The following is a 16,012-nucleotide window of genomic DNA, read 5'->3' as shown; positions in this document are numbered from 1 at the left end:
AAGCAGCATCGCTCAGAACCTGGCTCCCCCGAGGCCTAAGCACTTTATCCCTATACCCTCAGCACGCCTCTTCCACTGCCAGTGCCGGGTAGGCTCTGGGGAACCAGAAAGAGGGATCCATCCCCCCAAAGCGCTCACAGTTCAGAAGGGGGTGTCGGATGCAAAGAACAAGTCGAACTTCCGTTATCTGTAGAGGTGAGGACAGAGCTAGAGCACAAGGAGATAATGACTCACCCTTCCTCAGAAGCAGGGACAGCTTCCCGGAGGCAGTGACATCTGGGCTGGGCCCTGAAGGATGAACACAAGTCCCCCAGGTGGAAAAGTGAGGAAATGGAATCCCAGCATAGGGGAACCAAAGGAGTGAGCACATGCCTTGGGACAGATGACCAAGGCCGAAGGGCTGGATGTTATTTGCAGGAGGAGGTGTAGCAAGGGATAAAGTTGCAGGACAGCATAAGGCAAAATGCGAAGGGATCTTGCAACCCATATTAAGGACTATACCAGGTAGTCCTCTGTCCCGCCTGTGTTGTGATATCTTCTGTTTGTTCCATCCACGTGCACTGGGCACCGCCCGCTCCCTCAGGCACTTTGCTGGCACTAGGAGTTGAAAGCCAAACTGTCCCCAGCACAGAGGGAGCCAGACCCGTGAGTCCACAGTAACAACAGCGAGTGGCAAGGGCTCTGGCAGGACAGCACCAGCCACGGGGTTTAAGGGAAGCCTTCGAGAAGGTGGTGATGCCTATGGGCGGTGACTCTGGGGACACAAAGGAGTCAGGAGAAGAGAAGGAGTCCCAGGGAAAGGGAGCACTGGATGGAAAAGCCTGGACGCAAGAGAGATGCGGAATCTGTGCGGCAGGGTGTCCGTGGGGTGGTTACAGCTAGACCAGAAGGCAGGCCGTGGCACGACTTTAAGCGACCGGAAGCCACCAGAAGCTGTTACTCAGGGCATGACACAGTCTGATTTGCTCCTGGACTGATCTCTCAGGTTGCTGATGAGGGGGCGGGGGTGCGGGCAGGATGCCGCAGCAGCAGATCAGAGTGAGGGGCTCGGATTTTGGTGGCAACAGGAGGGGAGCGAGTGGATAAATGGAAGTGATACCAAGAAGGGATGGGGGACCAAACTCGCTGACAGGTGAGCTGTGATGGGCCGGGGCAGCAGGGGTCTCCAAGCTCCACATGTGTTCCTGGCACAGGTGACCAACAGCCAGAAGGGTCACCCATGGGCCAAGCACTATGGCCAAGGCAGGTGGCGAACAGGGCCCCCAGAGCTCTGTGTGGGGCTTGAGGAGTGTGGGATGCTTGTGGGTGACCCCAGGAGAGGCCCTGGTGGAGCTGGGGTGCAGGGCTGGGCTAGGACAGAGGCAGGAAGCTGGCAGGGCTTAGGGATGGAGAGATAGGTTAGAAGAACAGGTTTGGTCTGTAAAGTCCCAAAAGCCTTCCTCTCCTGAAAAATCTGGATGATGCTCCCAGGCACAGGTAGGGACCAGAGGCTCGGAAAGGGTCAGTGACATCCTCAGGGTCACACAGCAAGGAGTGAGGAGCCTGGCCTAGAACCCAGGGACTTGGGATTTAGGGGGATGGACACATGAGCTTATGTTCTCATCGCCACCTCATCATCCCTGTCTGTCACTCTGTCCCCTTCTCTACCTTCCAGGTTTTGTGGCTCTGAACACCTCCCACCCCATCACTCTGAGGCCCATGAGGGGAATGTGTGTTGGGAGGTTGTGTTGCAGGAAAGGCCCCGTCCAGGACGTCCAGACATGCCCAATCCCTTCTTCCCACCTCCCTCCACCCCTTCCCTCTCTCCCATCCCACTCACTGGGAAGAAGGCCTCCCTGTTGCTTAGCAACTAGCTGGAGCCTAGGAGAAAGGAAATGGAAATAGCTCAGGAGGTGCCTCCCCTCTGTCAAGATAGGTCCTTGGTGTGTGTGTGCGCGTGTGTGCGTGCATGTGCTTGCACGTGTGTGTATGCCTACTCTACTTTGAGCCTAGTGTGGAGTCTTACCTTTCGAGACATGCTGACGCCCACCTCGCCCTGAGCCTGCAGGAGGATGTGGCTGTCTGGAAAGCTAATGTCAGTGCCAATTTGGTTGTATCTTCAGAAGCAGTGTTTCCAGAACAAAGGAGGGGACAGACCTGTGGGGCTTCAGTCTGGATCTGGCCCACCGCTGGAAGGCTGGCTTTGGAAAAGTTGGCCAGATCAACTGCAGCCTGCATCTGTGGTGGGAATGCAGCTGACTTCATCTTCCTATCTCCGCAGGGCTGCCCTGGGAGCTGGGGACACACGTGACCGCATGGGCACGCAATGGGTGTTTGGGGGGAGGAGGTGGGGGGTTCAACCGAGGCTGAAGGGAAAAACAAAAATAAAACAAACAAATTTTACCTGGGGCACCTGGCTGGCTCTGTGTGAAGAGCATGTGAGTCTTGATCTCAGGGCTGTGAGTTCGAGCCCCACGATGGGTGTAGAGATTACTTAAATAAATAAATACATAAATAAATAAATAAGCAAGCAAGCAAGTAACCAAACTTAAAAAACAACAACAACCTAACACGTTTTCCCAGAGACCAATGTGGTTGCCTACAACCACAAGGGAGTTGCAAGCAGAGGCTAGAATTCAGGCCCAGGAACTGGTACAAGGGAGAGAGGGTTGCCCTAAGCGGTTGCTACGTCCCTCCCTGGAGAGGACTATTCCAAGCACAGGGCCCTTAGAGGCCATCTAGTCCAACCTGCATGGACCCACTTTACAGATGGGAAAGCCTGGGTTCCAATCTCCCCTCATGCCCTGAGGCGTGACCCGAAGGTGCTAACCTGACGTCCGCCCCCCTCTGCAGCTTGAGGGGGAGCGGATTAGAGCCATGAGTGGGCCTTTAAATCTCCAGGATTAACCCGCGCGGAGAGGAGCTTAGCAGGTGGCCGAGAAGTGACCATCCCGCCTGGTGTCTGTGTCTGTCTCGCAGGGCCGAGGCCAGCGGCTCCGGGGCCAGCCGCCATGTCCTCCACCGTGAACAACGGGGCGGCCGGCATGCCGTCCCCACCGGACGCGGCGAACGGCTTCCCTCAGCCGGGGGCCTCCTCGGGGACCTGGCCGCGGGCCGAGGAGGAGCTGCGCGCCGCGGAGCCGGGCCTCGTAAAGCGCGCGCATCGCGAGATCCTGGACCACGAGCGCAAGCGGCGCGTGGAGCTCAAGTGCATGGAGCTGCAGGAGATGATGGAGGAGCAAGGGTGAGCGGGCCACGGGGCGGGGCGGGTCACGGGGCGGGGCGGGGCGGGGCGGGGCCGGGCGAGGCCCGGACTGCAGTCAGGCTGGGAGGGGCCACACTCGGAGCCAGTCCAGGTGGAGCCCCTGCAAGGCCAGAACTTGCCTTCTTGTATTCATTCATCAACCGTCTTGGCCGCCTGCTCTACGTCAAGCTCTGAACTAGGCTCAGATTCACAGAAGCCAAGGAGACACACAGTCCATGTCTTCCAGAAACATCCAGTCCGGGGGGGGGGAGAGAAGCATGTAAACACCTATGCTAACTCAAGGTCTCAGTTTCCCCTTCTCTAAAACAACTCTATTGAGCTTCCTGGACTGTGCCAAGGTGGGTGCTGCAGCCAGGCAAGAGGGGACGATGGGCTTTTTTTAGTACAAGGCTACCTGTGGTTTCAGCAGAGGAACCCCAGCCAGCAGCCACACCCAGAAGCTTCAGTGTTACCTGTCCAGTTCAGACCCAGTCACAGGGACACACAAGTGCGCCAGCCACCGTGCTGCACACTGTTGGAGCTGGATCAGGGTCACTTCCTCAAAGACTGCCCCTCACTCCCTCCCCGACTGAGAAGAGAGACAACCATGTTTAGAGCCAACTCCAGCATAAAACGAATTGGAATCGTGGTTAAAGGACAGGACAGGAGAGGACCAAGCACTTCAGGAGCTCAGAGGAGAGATTCTGAGAGGAGACATTCGAATGGGCCTTGAAGGATGAGTAGGAGTTCGCCAGGGCTTGTGCATCGATCAGTCAGTAAGGCTCTTTTTAGGGACTTTCCTCAAAAGTCCAGTGGAGACAGGACAAGTCTGACACATGGGGCTGGAGGCAAAGAAACAGAACAAAGCCATTCCCATTTGTGCAGCTCTAAGGAAAGCTGGTGGTCTTGAGTGTCCATTTTGTATCTACCCTGAGGATTTTGAAACTATTGGGCTGGCTGTTGAGGGAGTCAAAGTGAGGAGCAGGGCCCGCCCATCAGACTGGTACTGTTGGGGAGCTGATAAGTTGGAAATGCCCAGTGCACTGGGGCCCGGAGCCACACTGGGACAGACAGCCTGTGTACAGAAGTGCTTCTAAGCCTCGCCTTTGTCCGTCCAGGCCTCCTGGGCTCCCCAAGAGGCAGCCAAGACATGGTTCACCATCACTCTAGAGCCCAGGAAGACACTGAGGCTCAGACAGAGACAGTCCCTGGCTGCAGGCAGAGCCAAGGCTGGGCCCAGATCCAGGGTCCTCAGGGAGGCTGCCAGGCAGGGCCCCTGAGACACAGTGACTTGGTGCTCATCTCCAGCTGGGGACCAGGTGGGGGTGGGGGGGCTCCCTGCCGAGAGGGATAAATGGATGGAAAGCAGCTGAAGGCAGACGGAAAGGAGGCTTCCAGCTGGCAATGAAACCAGGTTTGATGAGCCGTGGATATGGACAGAGGAAATGAGATCCCCAGGGGCAGGGACAAGTAGGGCTGGGAAGAGGAGAGCCCACGGACCTTATTTCAACCTGCAAATCCCAATAAGTTGGGGAGACTTGGGCAGTGAAGGGTTGGCAGGCAGGTGAGCGAGTTGAGGGAACAGGAGGGGCGCCTGGGCCAGAAGAGGGCCAGCCTTCTGCGCTGCATTCTTGGAAACTGTCCCCTCCCCCTCCCACAGCCCCACCTCCTTCCTGAGCCCCCTCTCTCCCCCTTGAAGAGCCCCATCCTCCCAGGGAATCCCTAAGGCACCACTCTCATGGTGCTCCTCCCCTCCCCAAGCCTCCTCCCCTGGCTGAATCTCCCTCTCCTCCAGGAGCCCCCAGACCCTCACGGCACACAAGAAGGTCCTTCCTGGATGAGGGCAGCCTCACACAGAGGGGATGGTCAGGCAGAGGTCATTTGACCATGACCTCAGTGTTGGTCCCCTGGCATCAAGGACGGTGCCTCTCTGGGATGCACCCACTAGGTCTCCAGTCCAGACCCCTTACCCTACCCAAGCCCTCACTCCAGATGGTCCTTAGTCTGGAGTCTCCTGTAAAGCTAGCTCTCAAGTCACCAGTGCCCCCCAGCCCCCAAACCCCTAGCGGCAGCCTGGTCAGTGGAGGGCACAGCCACTCTGGAACCCAACAATCCAGAACTGAGCAAGCTATGGCTACTGGGAGTTGTTCTACGTCCTGTGGGCTAAAGATGTACAGGGCTCTCCCACCTCCAGCCAGTCCCCAGAAGGTGCTCCACAAACACTGGGGACCCTTGCTCTGTTACAAAATCCGGTCATTAATATCCATTTCTACAAACACTGGTTCATTCGAGTCTATTTACCAGGTTCTCAGGCATTTGACAGATATTCCCCCTAGTCACAGGAACACACATTCTTTGGCCCCATTAAAAAGCAATCCCTTCCTTAATATTGATGGATGGATGGCTAATTCACTGGTGATTGATGCTGCATTGCAATCACCTTCACGCAGCCTGCAATCACCATGGGGCCAGGGACAGAGTCCCCCGCCTGTGTGATGTGCTGTTCCCACCCCAGCCCCAACCTGTGCCCCTTCCTCTGCCCCGGAGGCGGGCAGAGCCATGCTCTGGGGCTTGGAGCTTGGAAGCCTCCCTTCTCCCTGTTCTGTTTCCAAATCCGTCAAATGGGAAGAGGAAGACTGCCCACCCTCTCCGAGCTGGAGTCAAGAACAAATTAGTGACCCAGGGACCCAGGAAGTGATTACGTAGGAGCATCCCAGTCTGGGTGGAGACAGGCAGAATGAAACATTTTCAACTCTGAGGACCTCTTTTAGAATGAAGTATTTTGGGACACCTGCGTGACACAGTCAGTTGGTTAAGCGTCTAGCTCTTGATTTCACCTCAGGTCAGCATCTCACAGTTTGGGAGTTCAGGCCCCGCATCGGGCTTTGCGCTGATGGTGCAGAGCCTGCTTGGGATATTGTCTCTTTCTCTCTGGCCCTCCGTCGCTTGTGTGCTCTCTCTCTCTCTCTCTCTCTCTCAAAATAAATACATTAAAAGAAAAATTAATGCAGTGTCCCCTCACCCTGCCCCAGCCTCAGAGGGCGGTCCAGGAAGCAACGACGAATTTGGCACATCGTTCCCTCGTGGCCCATAGAGTGGAGGCGAGACAAGGGAGCCAGATTGCCTGAGCCAGGCGGCTGGGGCACTGAGACAGGTGTCATTGCTGTCCCTGTCCCCAGTCCCCTGGCCAAGCCTTCGACTTCCAGTCTTGCTTTGTCACGGCCGCCGGGCCTCTGCATGGCAGGCACTGCCACCTTCACAAGGACGGGGTAGCAGCCTCCCTACCTCGGCCTTTGCCTCTGGGAGAACAGGGAGATGGACCAGAGGTGATTCCCGACCTGGGACACTGCTGACCTGGCAGGGGTGTGGGGTGGAAAAAGGCAGGGAGCCTGGGACAGCTAGACCCTCAGTCCCTCCTGCTCTGGGACAAAGGGTCCTTGGTTACTACTATTTATTGGGCAGCTATTATGTGCCATGCACTGCGCAGAGTGCTTTGTAAGCATGATTTCCCTTAATCCTTGTGACAGCCTTGAAAGACAAGTTACTGTCCCTTTTCACAGATGTAGAGGTCAAGGTCACAGAGCTAGAAAATGGGGGGTGCCAGGACTCAAACGCAGGACCACCTGGTTCTCAGACCTCTTCCCTTAATCACTGTCCAACGTGGCCTCAGCTGAGGGCTGACCTCAAGAGATGCGAGGGAACAGGAGACTTGAAGGCAGCCGTTGTACCTGACACTTCTCTGCCCAGTAACCAGACGGTCATCCCTGGGTCCCCAGCTTCTCCTAGCAAGATGCTCTGGGGCATAGAGGGGTCCTCCCTAAGCCTCCAAGTCGATTCAATCCAGCACTCCCGGCCTCCCAATGGCCTGCGCTGAAGTTCGTCAACTTGCCTCAGACCTGCCTGCTCTGGGATGGGCCCTAAATTCCTGCACGTGTCCTGCTCCAGGTCTTAGCGAACCCTGAGTCCTGCTCCTACCTCCCGGCCCCCTATGCTCCATAGACTCCAGGAGTCTGGGGGACTTGGGCCCTGGCCTGAAGCCCATCCCACTCAACTGAGGATGTGGCTCAGCCTCGCTCTTGGGCCATCTCCCCAGCCCCACCAGGTCCAGGGCCCCATGGCCTGAGACAGACGGCCTGTCTCTCCCACCCAGAGATCCACGAGTCAGGGTCTGGGCAGCGTGGAAGGGCCTCTGCTGTCTGTCTCAATGTTGGTGCCAATGACAAGCTGGTCCCCTGAGGAGAAGGCGAGAAGGGAGCAGTTCCTATGTGCCTGCACTGCTCAGAAAAGGGGCCACCACCCCTTCTTCCCGGGCACCAGGACAGCCCAGCCGACCAAGGGCTCTGCACTGCCCAGCAAACAAGGCCAAGGCACCTGCAGCCAAATGCCCGAGTCTGAGCCTAACAGGGACTGAGGTGGACATTGATGAGCATGAGCCAGTCGGCAGGCGGTCCCCAGGTCCCAGCCACCCTGCATCCTGGATGCTTTGTTGTCCACTTCTTCCCCTGGGCCCTCCCGCCCACTCCCCACGCCCACTGCCCAGCTCTGACTTCACGGTCTCCCACACAAAGCCCTGCAGTAGCCAGTGCCGGCCTCCCTGCCTCCAGATCCCCCACCTCTAGCCACGCAGCCACCAGAGTCAGGTGTCCAAAACGAACATCCAACCTTCAAACTGTTCGATGCCTCTCCGTCACCAGTCACTCATTTGTCAAAGCAATTTGGAGGCCACATGTGGCAGGCAAGGTGCCAGATGCTGGGACACAATGGCAATCCAGACAGACAAGGTCTCTGCCCCCAGGAAGCCCCAAGCCAGTGCAGGATACAGAGGAGTCAGTCAACAGGTAACAACTAACACAGGAGCTACCTGCTGGGACCTGGAGGCACAGGTTGCTATGGAAACACAACCTAACCTGGTCGGGGGTATCTGTCCTGCGGTAAACATCCCATGAGTCACGTCTTTGTGCTTAGCCATGATTATTTCCACTGGCTAAACCAGGAAGTTAATTTTGTGAGGCAAAAGATGTGCTCATTTCTTCTGGCTTTTGAAAGGAACTGCCAGATTGCTCTCCAAAAAGGCTGGGCCAATCCCAAATGCTTGTTGGAGAAGGGGAGGGAAGGAGGGTAGGAGAAGAGAGGGGAGGACAGAGATGGGGTCCCTGAGAGGCAACAACGTGCCATTTTCATGGACAAACTGAGTGCAGAGGCCTGGGTCTGCTGTGAGGACAGAGTGGATGGTGAGTGAAGGACAGAGACAAGACGGGACCCCGGTCCTATTTTGCCACCATGTTTTCCATCCAGGACAATGACCTGCAGCCCAGAGATGGGAGGGTGAGGGGATTAGGAGGCCAAGATTTATCCGGCAACAGACACGATATCTGCTGTGTGCCAGGCGCAGGGCACGGGGCTGAGCGCTGCGAAGGCCCCCACACCCTGCCCCGGGGCAGCATGGACACAGGCTGGAGGGGGAAATGCCAGAGGAGCCAAGAGGCTGTCACGGGGGTGCAGTGACAGGGGATGATGACTGACCCCAGGGTGGGAGCAAGGGTGATAATTCTGGCCTTTGGTCCTTAGCCTGAACCCAGGCTTAGGGAGGGAGGGGGAAGGGAATAGAGAAGTTGGGGGACTCCATTCAAGACCAGACTTGGGGCTCCCGGGTGGTTCAGTCGGTTAAGTGTCCGACTTCGGCTCAGGTCATGATCTCACAGTTTGTGGGTTCAAGCCCGGCATCGGGCTCTGTGCTGACCACTCAGAGCCTGGAGCCTGCGTCAGATTCTGTGTCTCCCCTTCTCTCTGCCCCTCCCCTGCTCTCTCTCTCTCTCTCTCTCTCCCTCTGCAAAAATAAATAAACATTAAAAAAAAAAAAAAAAACCAGACTTCACCCACCTCCCCCCCCAGACAGGGAAGCAATGGATCTGGTACTGGGATCTGGGACAAGCCGCTTGCAGCCTCGCTCTTGCAGAGGTTGGGATGAGTTGAGGACTTCCCAAGGCTATTGTAAGGATCAGGAAAGCGGAAAAGTCCTGGACCTTCACTTCGCCCTTAAAATGTCTCCAGAGAGTGACTGCGGCCTGGACGTGGGAGGGTGACCTGCCCTGGGAGTGGCGGGGACCAGGAGGAAGGGCACAGCTTCCTCCCCACAGTCTCCCCCCCCTTCCCCCACCTCCCGGGACAACTCTTCCCTTTTTTTGGTCCATTTGTTTGTTTGGCAGGTCGTTGCTTGTTTGTTTAGTTGGTTGATTGTCTGGTTTGGGGCAAAAAGCCTTGAGCTTCCCCAGGGCTGAGAGCCTTGCTTGGTCGTGTGACCTCAGACAGGTCTTTGCAAGCTGGAAGGTGCACTTGTGATGGGGGGGAGGGGGGGGGGGAAAGAAAGCCAAGAGGGCAGCCCTCACCCTCCCTGTGCCCCTGCAGGTACTCCGAGGAGGAGACCCGACAGAAGGTCAGGACTTTCCGGCAGATGCTGATGGAGAAGGAGGGAATGCTGACCAGGGAGGACCGGCCTGGGGGCCACATGTGAGTGCTCGCTGCTTGGGGGTAGGGGTGGGGGAGGGAGGGTGATCCGGAAACTTCAAAAACGTTCTGACCCCAGCGTGGCCGCTGGCTGACAGTGTGGCCCCAGGCTAGCCCCACTTCCCCAGTTATTACCACCTGTAAAATGGGCCCCGGAGTAAGCACGTGTTCCGGAAAGTGGGAACAGACACACCGAATATCATTGCTAGCGTGGCCAAAGAACCATCAGGTAAAGAGAGCAAGGGCTCCGCAGGGGTCACATCTTGTGCCCCTCACAGGACAGGAGGAACACCAGTGTACCATGGGCCGTGGGCTTGGCATCCAACAGGGGAGCTATGGGGAGGCAGATTTATCTGGGGTTAGAGAAACTGGGGACAAGAATGCCACACAAGAGTGCAGCAGGCTGCTGTAGGAGTGTGAGGGCAGCCCGTTCCTGCGCCAGTCCCGGCCCCACTGGATGGCTGACCGCGCCCCATGCCTGGCAGGCAGTGCGCACTGAGGGGGCTTCATGGAATCCACTCGATGGGCCTTCCCCTCCCCTCACTGAGCCTCAGAGCCCCACCCGGTTCTGGCTCTGGGCGGGACAGAGGCTTCTAGAGCAGCCAAGATAAATACTCCTGGCGTTTCTTCTCCGGGTGGGGGGGACTAATTTGAGGAGCAGGCATTTTGCCAAGGCCCCTAAACCCCTGTCACTTTTGCTTACACCCCAAACAAAAAGAGAGCAGCATGTTCTGAGAGATTCTCCTGTTGAGGACAGAGAGAGAGAGACAGAGCACAAGTGGGGGAGGGGCAGAGAGAGCGGGAGACACAGAATCCGAAGCAGCCTCCAGGCTCCCAGCGGTCAGCACAGAGCCCAACTCGGGGCTTGAACTCACAAGCCTTGAGATCATGATCTGAGCCAAAGTCGGAAGCTTAACCGACTGAACCACTCAGGCGCCCCTCCTGTCGCCATTGTCTTAAAGACAAACAGCATCGCAGGAGTAGCCAACCTGGGTGGGCGGCGGGGAAGCCCTTTCTTTGTCCTTCTGGATGGCTGGGGGCTCCTGGGGTGGGGAAGTCCCGCCGTACCCCACCTAAACCTCACCTCTCTGGTTCAGGTATGGAGAGGAGCAAACACAGGGCAGCGGAGGCTTGCGAGGGGCTCACGGGTGATCTGGGGGAGCCAGGCGATAGGTGGCGCTAATCACCACCTCCCTCTCTGCAGCCGCCCTCAACTCACAGCACCCTCAGCCACTCCCGTGCCCTCCCTTCAGTGATGCCCATCCAGCCCCCTGCCCCCCACCCCCACCAAGAGCAGGATAGCACCTCTCTTCCCTTCCTAAAGCTCCTGAGAGCCGGATCCTCCTGCTGCTGCCCGCACCACCTCCAGACTCGGAGGTCCTGGCTTTCCCACTTGTGCCCCCTCAAATCACCCCAGCGCTTTTCTGGAAAATCACCCTCCTCTACACAGTGCAAGGGACAGAGGCCTGTGTGGACTCTCCTGCCACTTTCTCTGGCCCTTCCAGCAAGAAGCCTGCCCTTCTCCCCTCTCCCAGGCTCCTTCCTTCCTTCCTTTTTTATTTTAATGTTTATTTATTTTTGAGAGAGAGAGAGAGAGCAAGCACACTCACCGCCCGCTCGTGAGCAGGGGAGGGGCAGAGAGAAGGGGAGAGAGGATCTGAAGTGGGCTCCATACTGATAGCAGAGAGCCTGATGTGGGCCTCGAACGCACAAACCACGAGATCATGACCTGAGCCAAACAAAGTTGGACACTTAACTGACTGAGCCACCCAGGTGCCTCCCAGGCTCCTTCCTTTTAATTGAATTCCCCGTCCTTCCTCAGCTCTGCTTCCTCCTCTGGCCACTGTCCCACGTTTTTCTCTCCTTTTTCAATCGAATTTCTGTGGACCATGAGGCACGTGTTGCCCCTACTTCCTTAGGCCATGCAGCCGTGGTGGGCTTCCGCCCCAATCCCTGGGACCTGCTGACACCAAGGCCTCCAGAGTCCTACTTCCCGTGGCCCGTGCTTCTCGGCAGGTCTGGCCTCTCTCTAGTCGGGGCCACCACTATGCTTCCCCTTCTGGAAGCCTACTTTTCCCCTGGCTTCAGTGTTTCCTCCTGCCTCCCCTGGTGGCTCTCTCTGTCTCCCTTTGCCCCTGCCCTCCTCCCAGATGTTGGGCCCTTCCCTCTGCCTTCCCTCTTCTCCCTGGGAGGGGGGGATCTCACCTGTTCCCCTGCTGAGATGCTTCCTGTCAGGGGGTGCTCTCAAGTCTTTGCCAGGAGTCTTGATCATATCTTCCCCTGTAAGAACCAGGATGAACTGGGAAATTCACCAGCGTGTCCATCATCAGAAGAAATGTCCTTGAGGGTCTGTGCTGGGTGTCCCCCCCCCACCCTTCCCCGTGCTAGTGCTAGGAGCAGGGAGGAGAGGAGGGGAAGGGGGCCCCCTGCCCCCCCCCCCCCAGTGGCAACACAAACCTGAAACCTGAAACCAGGAATCACCAGCAACCCTGACAAGAAACACCAGGGCCGCTTGAACCACGCAGCCCTTGTGTGTGCTCAGTAGAGGAAGAGAGAGCGACAGGCTGGGGTGGTCAGTCAGGAAGGGTCCCTTGGAAGAGGCAGTGTCTGGAAGACTCGATGATCAGGGAGCACTCCTGCTTTGGAGGCAGAGAAGAGTGTAGACTAGGCTGGGTCCTGGGATTCCGCTAGCTAGCGTGTTAGAAGATGCTATCAGAAGACTGATCTTTATCGGTTTTGTTTACTGCTCTATCTCTGGTACCTAGAACACTGCAGCTGGCCCGATTTTCCCCAAAGCCTGGGTTTCCTCCTCTACGTGGGAAAAGGGGTGGGGCCGGAAGGTTTCTTCTAGCTCAGGGAGCCAAAACGATGTGAAAATAGCACTCCAAACGGTGACTGAGGCAAGCTAAGGAGGCTGATGGTGGCCTGGATAACAACTCGCAGGCTGGGAGGAGCCCGAGGCCCAAGGCAGAGAGGTGACAGAGAGCTGGTGACCGATGGGTCGTGTGCCTTCCTGTGGACCTGGCATCAGACCGTGGATCTTCGCTTCCTAGCTCGGAGTCTGGGGTAGTGGAGGGAGAGTGTGGGCTCTGGTGTCAGACAGGTCACCTGTCCCAACCTCCAAGCTCCATGTTAACCCCCCGGGCCCTGGATCCCAGCTCGACCACACCCCGGCTGTGTGACTTGGGCACGTCCTTGACTTCTCTGGGCCTTTGCTTCTTATAAAAGGGACCACTCGGCAATCTCTGTGCTCATGCCTCTGGCTTCCTGACCCCGATACCCCAACCCCCTCATGGACTGGATTTTGAGACATGGAGAAATCCAGTGCCCTCTTAGAGGGAGGTGACAATGCCAGAGCCAGTAGAATGTCACCTCTCAGGAGGAAGAGAGGAGGGATATCTGATTTTAACCCTCCATAGACTGTAAGAGCCTATGGTACCTCCCCTTCAGGAAAAGGGTCTTAAAGGGGCAGGATCACTCCCAGTGATCTTAAGTTAATCTACCAGTTTGAGTGACAGTCTCTTGAGACAGACCGCCAGGACACCATATGGCTGCAGTACCTGGACTGGATTCCATAGACGGTGGCAGCCGGTGGAAGGTTTGAGGGAGGTGTGATGTGGTCAGACAGGTGTTTGGGGACGTTCTTCTTGGAAAGAGGAATCAGAAGGGTGACAGGCGGGGAGAACCGTGGGGCAGCTGGCATGGTAATCTGGAAGCCAGATGACAGACAGGAGTCAGGTCCCAGAGACAGTGAGAGAGGACACGCCTTTGTCCTTGCAAACCGATTGATGTTGGGAGCCTATCTTACCCCCGAAACCCTCTGTGGTTCCCCACCATCCATGCAGCCCTGGACGCCCTGGCCTCCTGCTGAAGGGTCTCCACACTCTCAACCCAGCCCGGTTCCCCGCTCCCAGCCTCAGGCAGCAGCCAGCCCGACCTGCTGTTCCCAGGTCCATGCCTTTGCTCACCCTGGGCCGTCGGTCTGGAACACCCTGGGCCCCTCTGCACTGGTTCTAATTCACCCCATCATTCAGGGCTGCCTCTAAAAACCACTCCACCAACATTCCCGGGATAAAAGTAAACCGTTTTCCTCTTTGGAATCCACACAATGCTTTCTTACTTCTCGTGGTTGCTCTCAGTTCTATTTTGTTTTTTCCCTCGCTCTAATAGACAAGCTTTAAGAATAATTGTTTTCCTAGTTATGTAACATAAAAAAAAAATGCTCGGGAGAGAGGGTTTCTGGAAAACAATATTCATAAGCTACTCCCTAACACAGTGAGCAAATTCCAGTCTTTTTTTTTTTTCCTGTGCATCCGGTTTGCTGCATAGTGCGACATCTCTGTGCCTCATTGTTTTATCTATAAGATGGGAATTTTCATGACGGTACCTATGTCACAGAGCGGTTTGAGCATTAAATGATTAAATGAGATAAATACAGACACAGTGCTTAGAATCGTGCCTGACAATACGCCCCCATGCACTGTGTGGAGCAAGGGGAGGGGCCTCAGGCCTGACTCATCCCTGTTCCCGCCACCTGTCCTGCCATCCTGTTCATCCCTGTTCCTGCCACCGCTGCCCCTGTCCCAGGCCCCAGGCAGACCTGGCATGCCGGCTGAGTGAATGAGCTGGGAAAGCAGACCCTTTGCCTGGAATCCTCCCCTCCTCTGTCCGGACTCATTCATCTGTTGATTGGCCATTACGCTCTTGGCTAATGGGAAACAGAACCAGTTAATGAGAGAAGCTGCTGGCATGAGGAAGAGCGTGTGACAGGCAGTCTTTACTCAGGTCAGAGTCCTGGCCGTGGCGGCCGGTCCAACACATGTCCTGTGCGGTGAGGACCCTTGGTCCGTTCGTTCTTGGTCTCTCGTCACTAGACCCAGACTGTTTGGCTGGCTTTGCTCAGCTCTGTGGGGGCTGGGTTCATTGTATCACAGGGGAGTAACGCCTCCCGCACCTATTCCACAGATGTGGTGAGGAGTCAACTAGATGACAAACTCGAATTTAAGGGCAGGAAGTACTAGGGGCACCTGGGTGGCTCAGCTGATTAAGCATCAGACTCTTGATTTTGGCTCAGGTCATGATCTCACATTTCGTGAGTTCGAGCCCCACATGGGGCTCTGTGTTGACAGTGCAGAGCCTGCTTGGGATTCTTCTCCCTCTCTCTGTCCCTCTCCTGCTCACGTACAGGTGCGTGCATGCTCTCTCTCTCAAAATAAATAAATAAACCTAAAAAAAAAAAAGAGTAAGGGGGTACCTGGGTGGCTCAGTTGGTTAAGCGTCTGACTTCAGCTCAGGTCATGATCTCGAGGTTTGTGAGTTTGAGCCCCACGTCAGGCTCTGTGCTGACAGCTCAGAGCCTGGAGCCTGCTTCAGATTCTGTGTCTCCCTCTCTCTCTGCCCCTCCCCTGCTCACACTCTGTCTCTCTCTCTCTCTCTCTCAAAAATGAATAAACTTTTAAAAAATTTTTAAAAAAGAGCAGGAAGTGCTACACAAATCTAGAACTCCATGCATATCTAGAACTCTGTGCATACACCCACAACTGTGTCTATAAAGTAGAGGCCAGGGCTGAGCTAACATCTGCAGCAGGGGCTGGCCAGTGAAGTCAAGGCCTGTCCTGTTTGCACAGGAATTCTCAAAGCCAATTGCATAAGTGAACTTGTATCCTTTAGTCAAAAGTTCCAAAACCAAAGGGGATGTTCCTTTCCTTCTCTGGGCCTCAGTTTTCTCATCTGTAAAATGGGGAGGTACAATTTCTCTAAATCAGGTAGTGACTCTGATTGGGATTTGTGGACATTCGAGGGCATTGAAACATTGGAGAACATTATTGTTGGTGATATTATCATCCAGGAAAGGCAGGCTAGGAGAACACAGGGTTCTAGCTTTGGGAGATCCTGAAAAACAGATGTGCTGATATCAGCTGCACAGAGTCAGCAAGAGAAGCGTCAGCCTAGGCCCTTTTATACCCCTGGAACCTGCAGGACACAGAGGTTCTGGAACCAGAAGTTTCTGAGACCTTGTGCCCCTCCCTGAGCCCACTACTCAATGCCCTGTGCTTGTACCTTCAATGCTCCCAGCAGCCGAGAGCCCAAGTAAATCTCTCGGAAGGGACCACAGAGTGAGAAAGGCCAGCTGAGAAGTCTCCAGGGAGGGAGAATACAGAAGTTCTGTCCCCAGGACAGAGGAAGAAAGATGTCTGTAGGGGTGCAGCCGGCAGAGCAGGAGGGCACAGTGTGGGGAAGGAGGAGTTCGGATGTTACAGGCAAAAAAGGATCCCTGCCCAGGGC

At 56.1% G+C, this 16,012-nt stretch overlaps 1 protein-coding gene across 1 annotated transcript in view; it reads left to right on the top strand.

Moving 5' to 3' along the window:
- The first annotated feature begins 2,990 nt into the window (after positions 1–2,990).
- Positions 2,991–16,012, top strand: part of SRRM3 (serine/arginine repetitive matrix 3) — a 33,783-nt gene continuing 20,761 nt past the window's right edge. The window contains exons 1-2 of the mRNA XM_042922351.1: positions 2,991–3,223; positions 9,629–9,730. Of these exons, the coding sequence (XP_042778285.1) occupies positions 2,991–3,223; positions 9,629–9,730 (335 nt within the window). The remainder of the gene's footprint in view (positions 3,224–9,628; positions 9,731–16,012) is intronic.

This window comes from Panthera leo, chromosome E3, assembly GCF_018350215.1.
Source record: "Panthera leo isolate Ple1 chromosome E3, P.leo_Ple1_pat1.1, whole genome shotgun sequence".
Classification (NCBI taxonomy): Eukaryota; Metazoa; Chordata; class Mammalia; order Carnivora; family Felidae; genus Panthera; species Panthera leo.
This window is presented reverse-complemented; position numbering and strand designations above follow the sequence as displayed.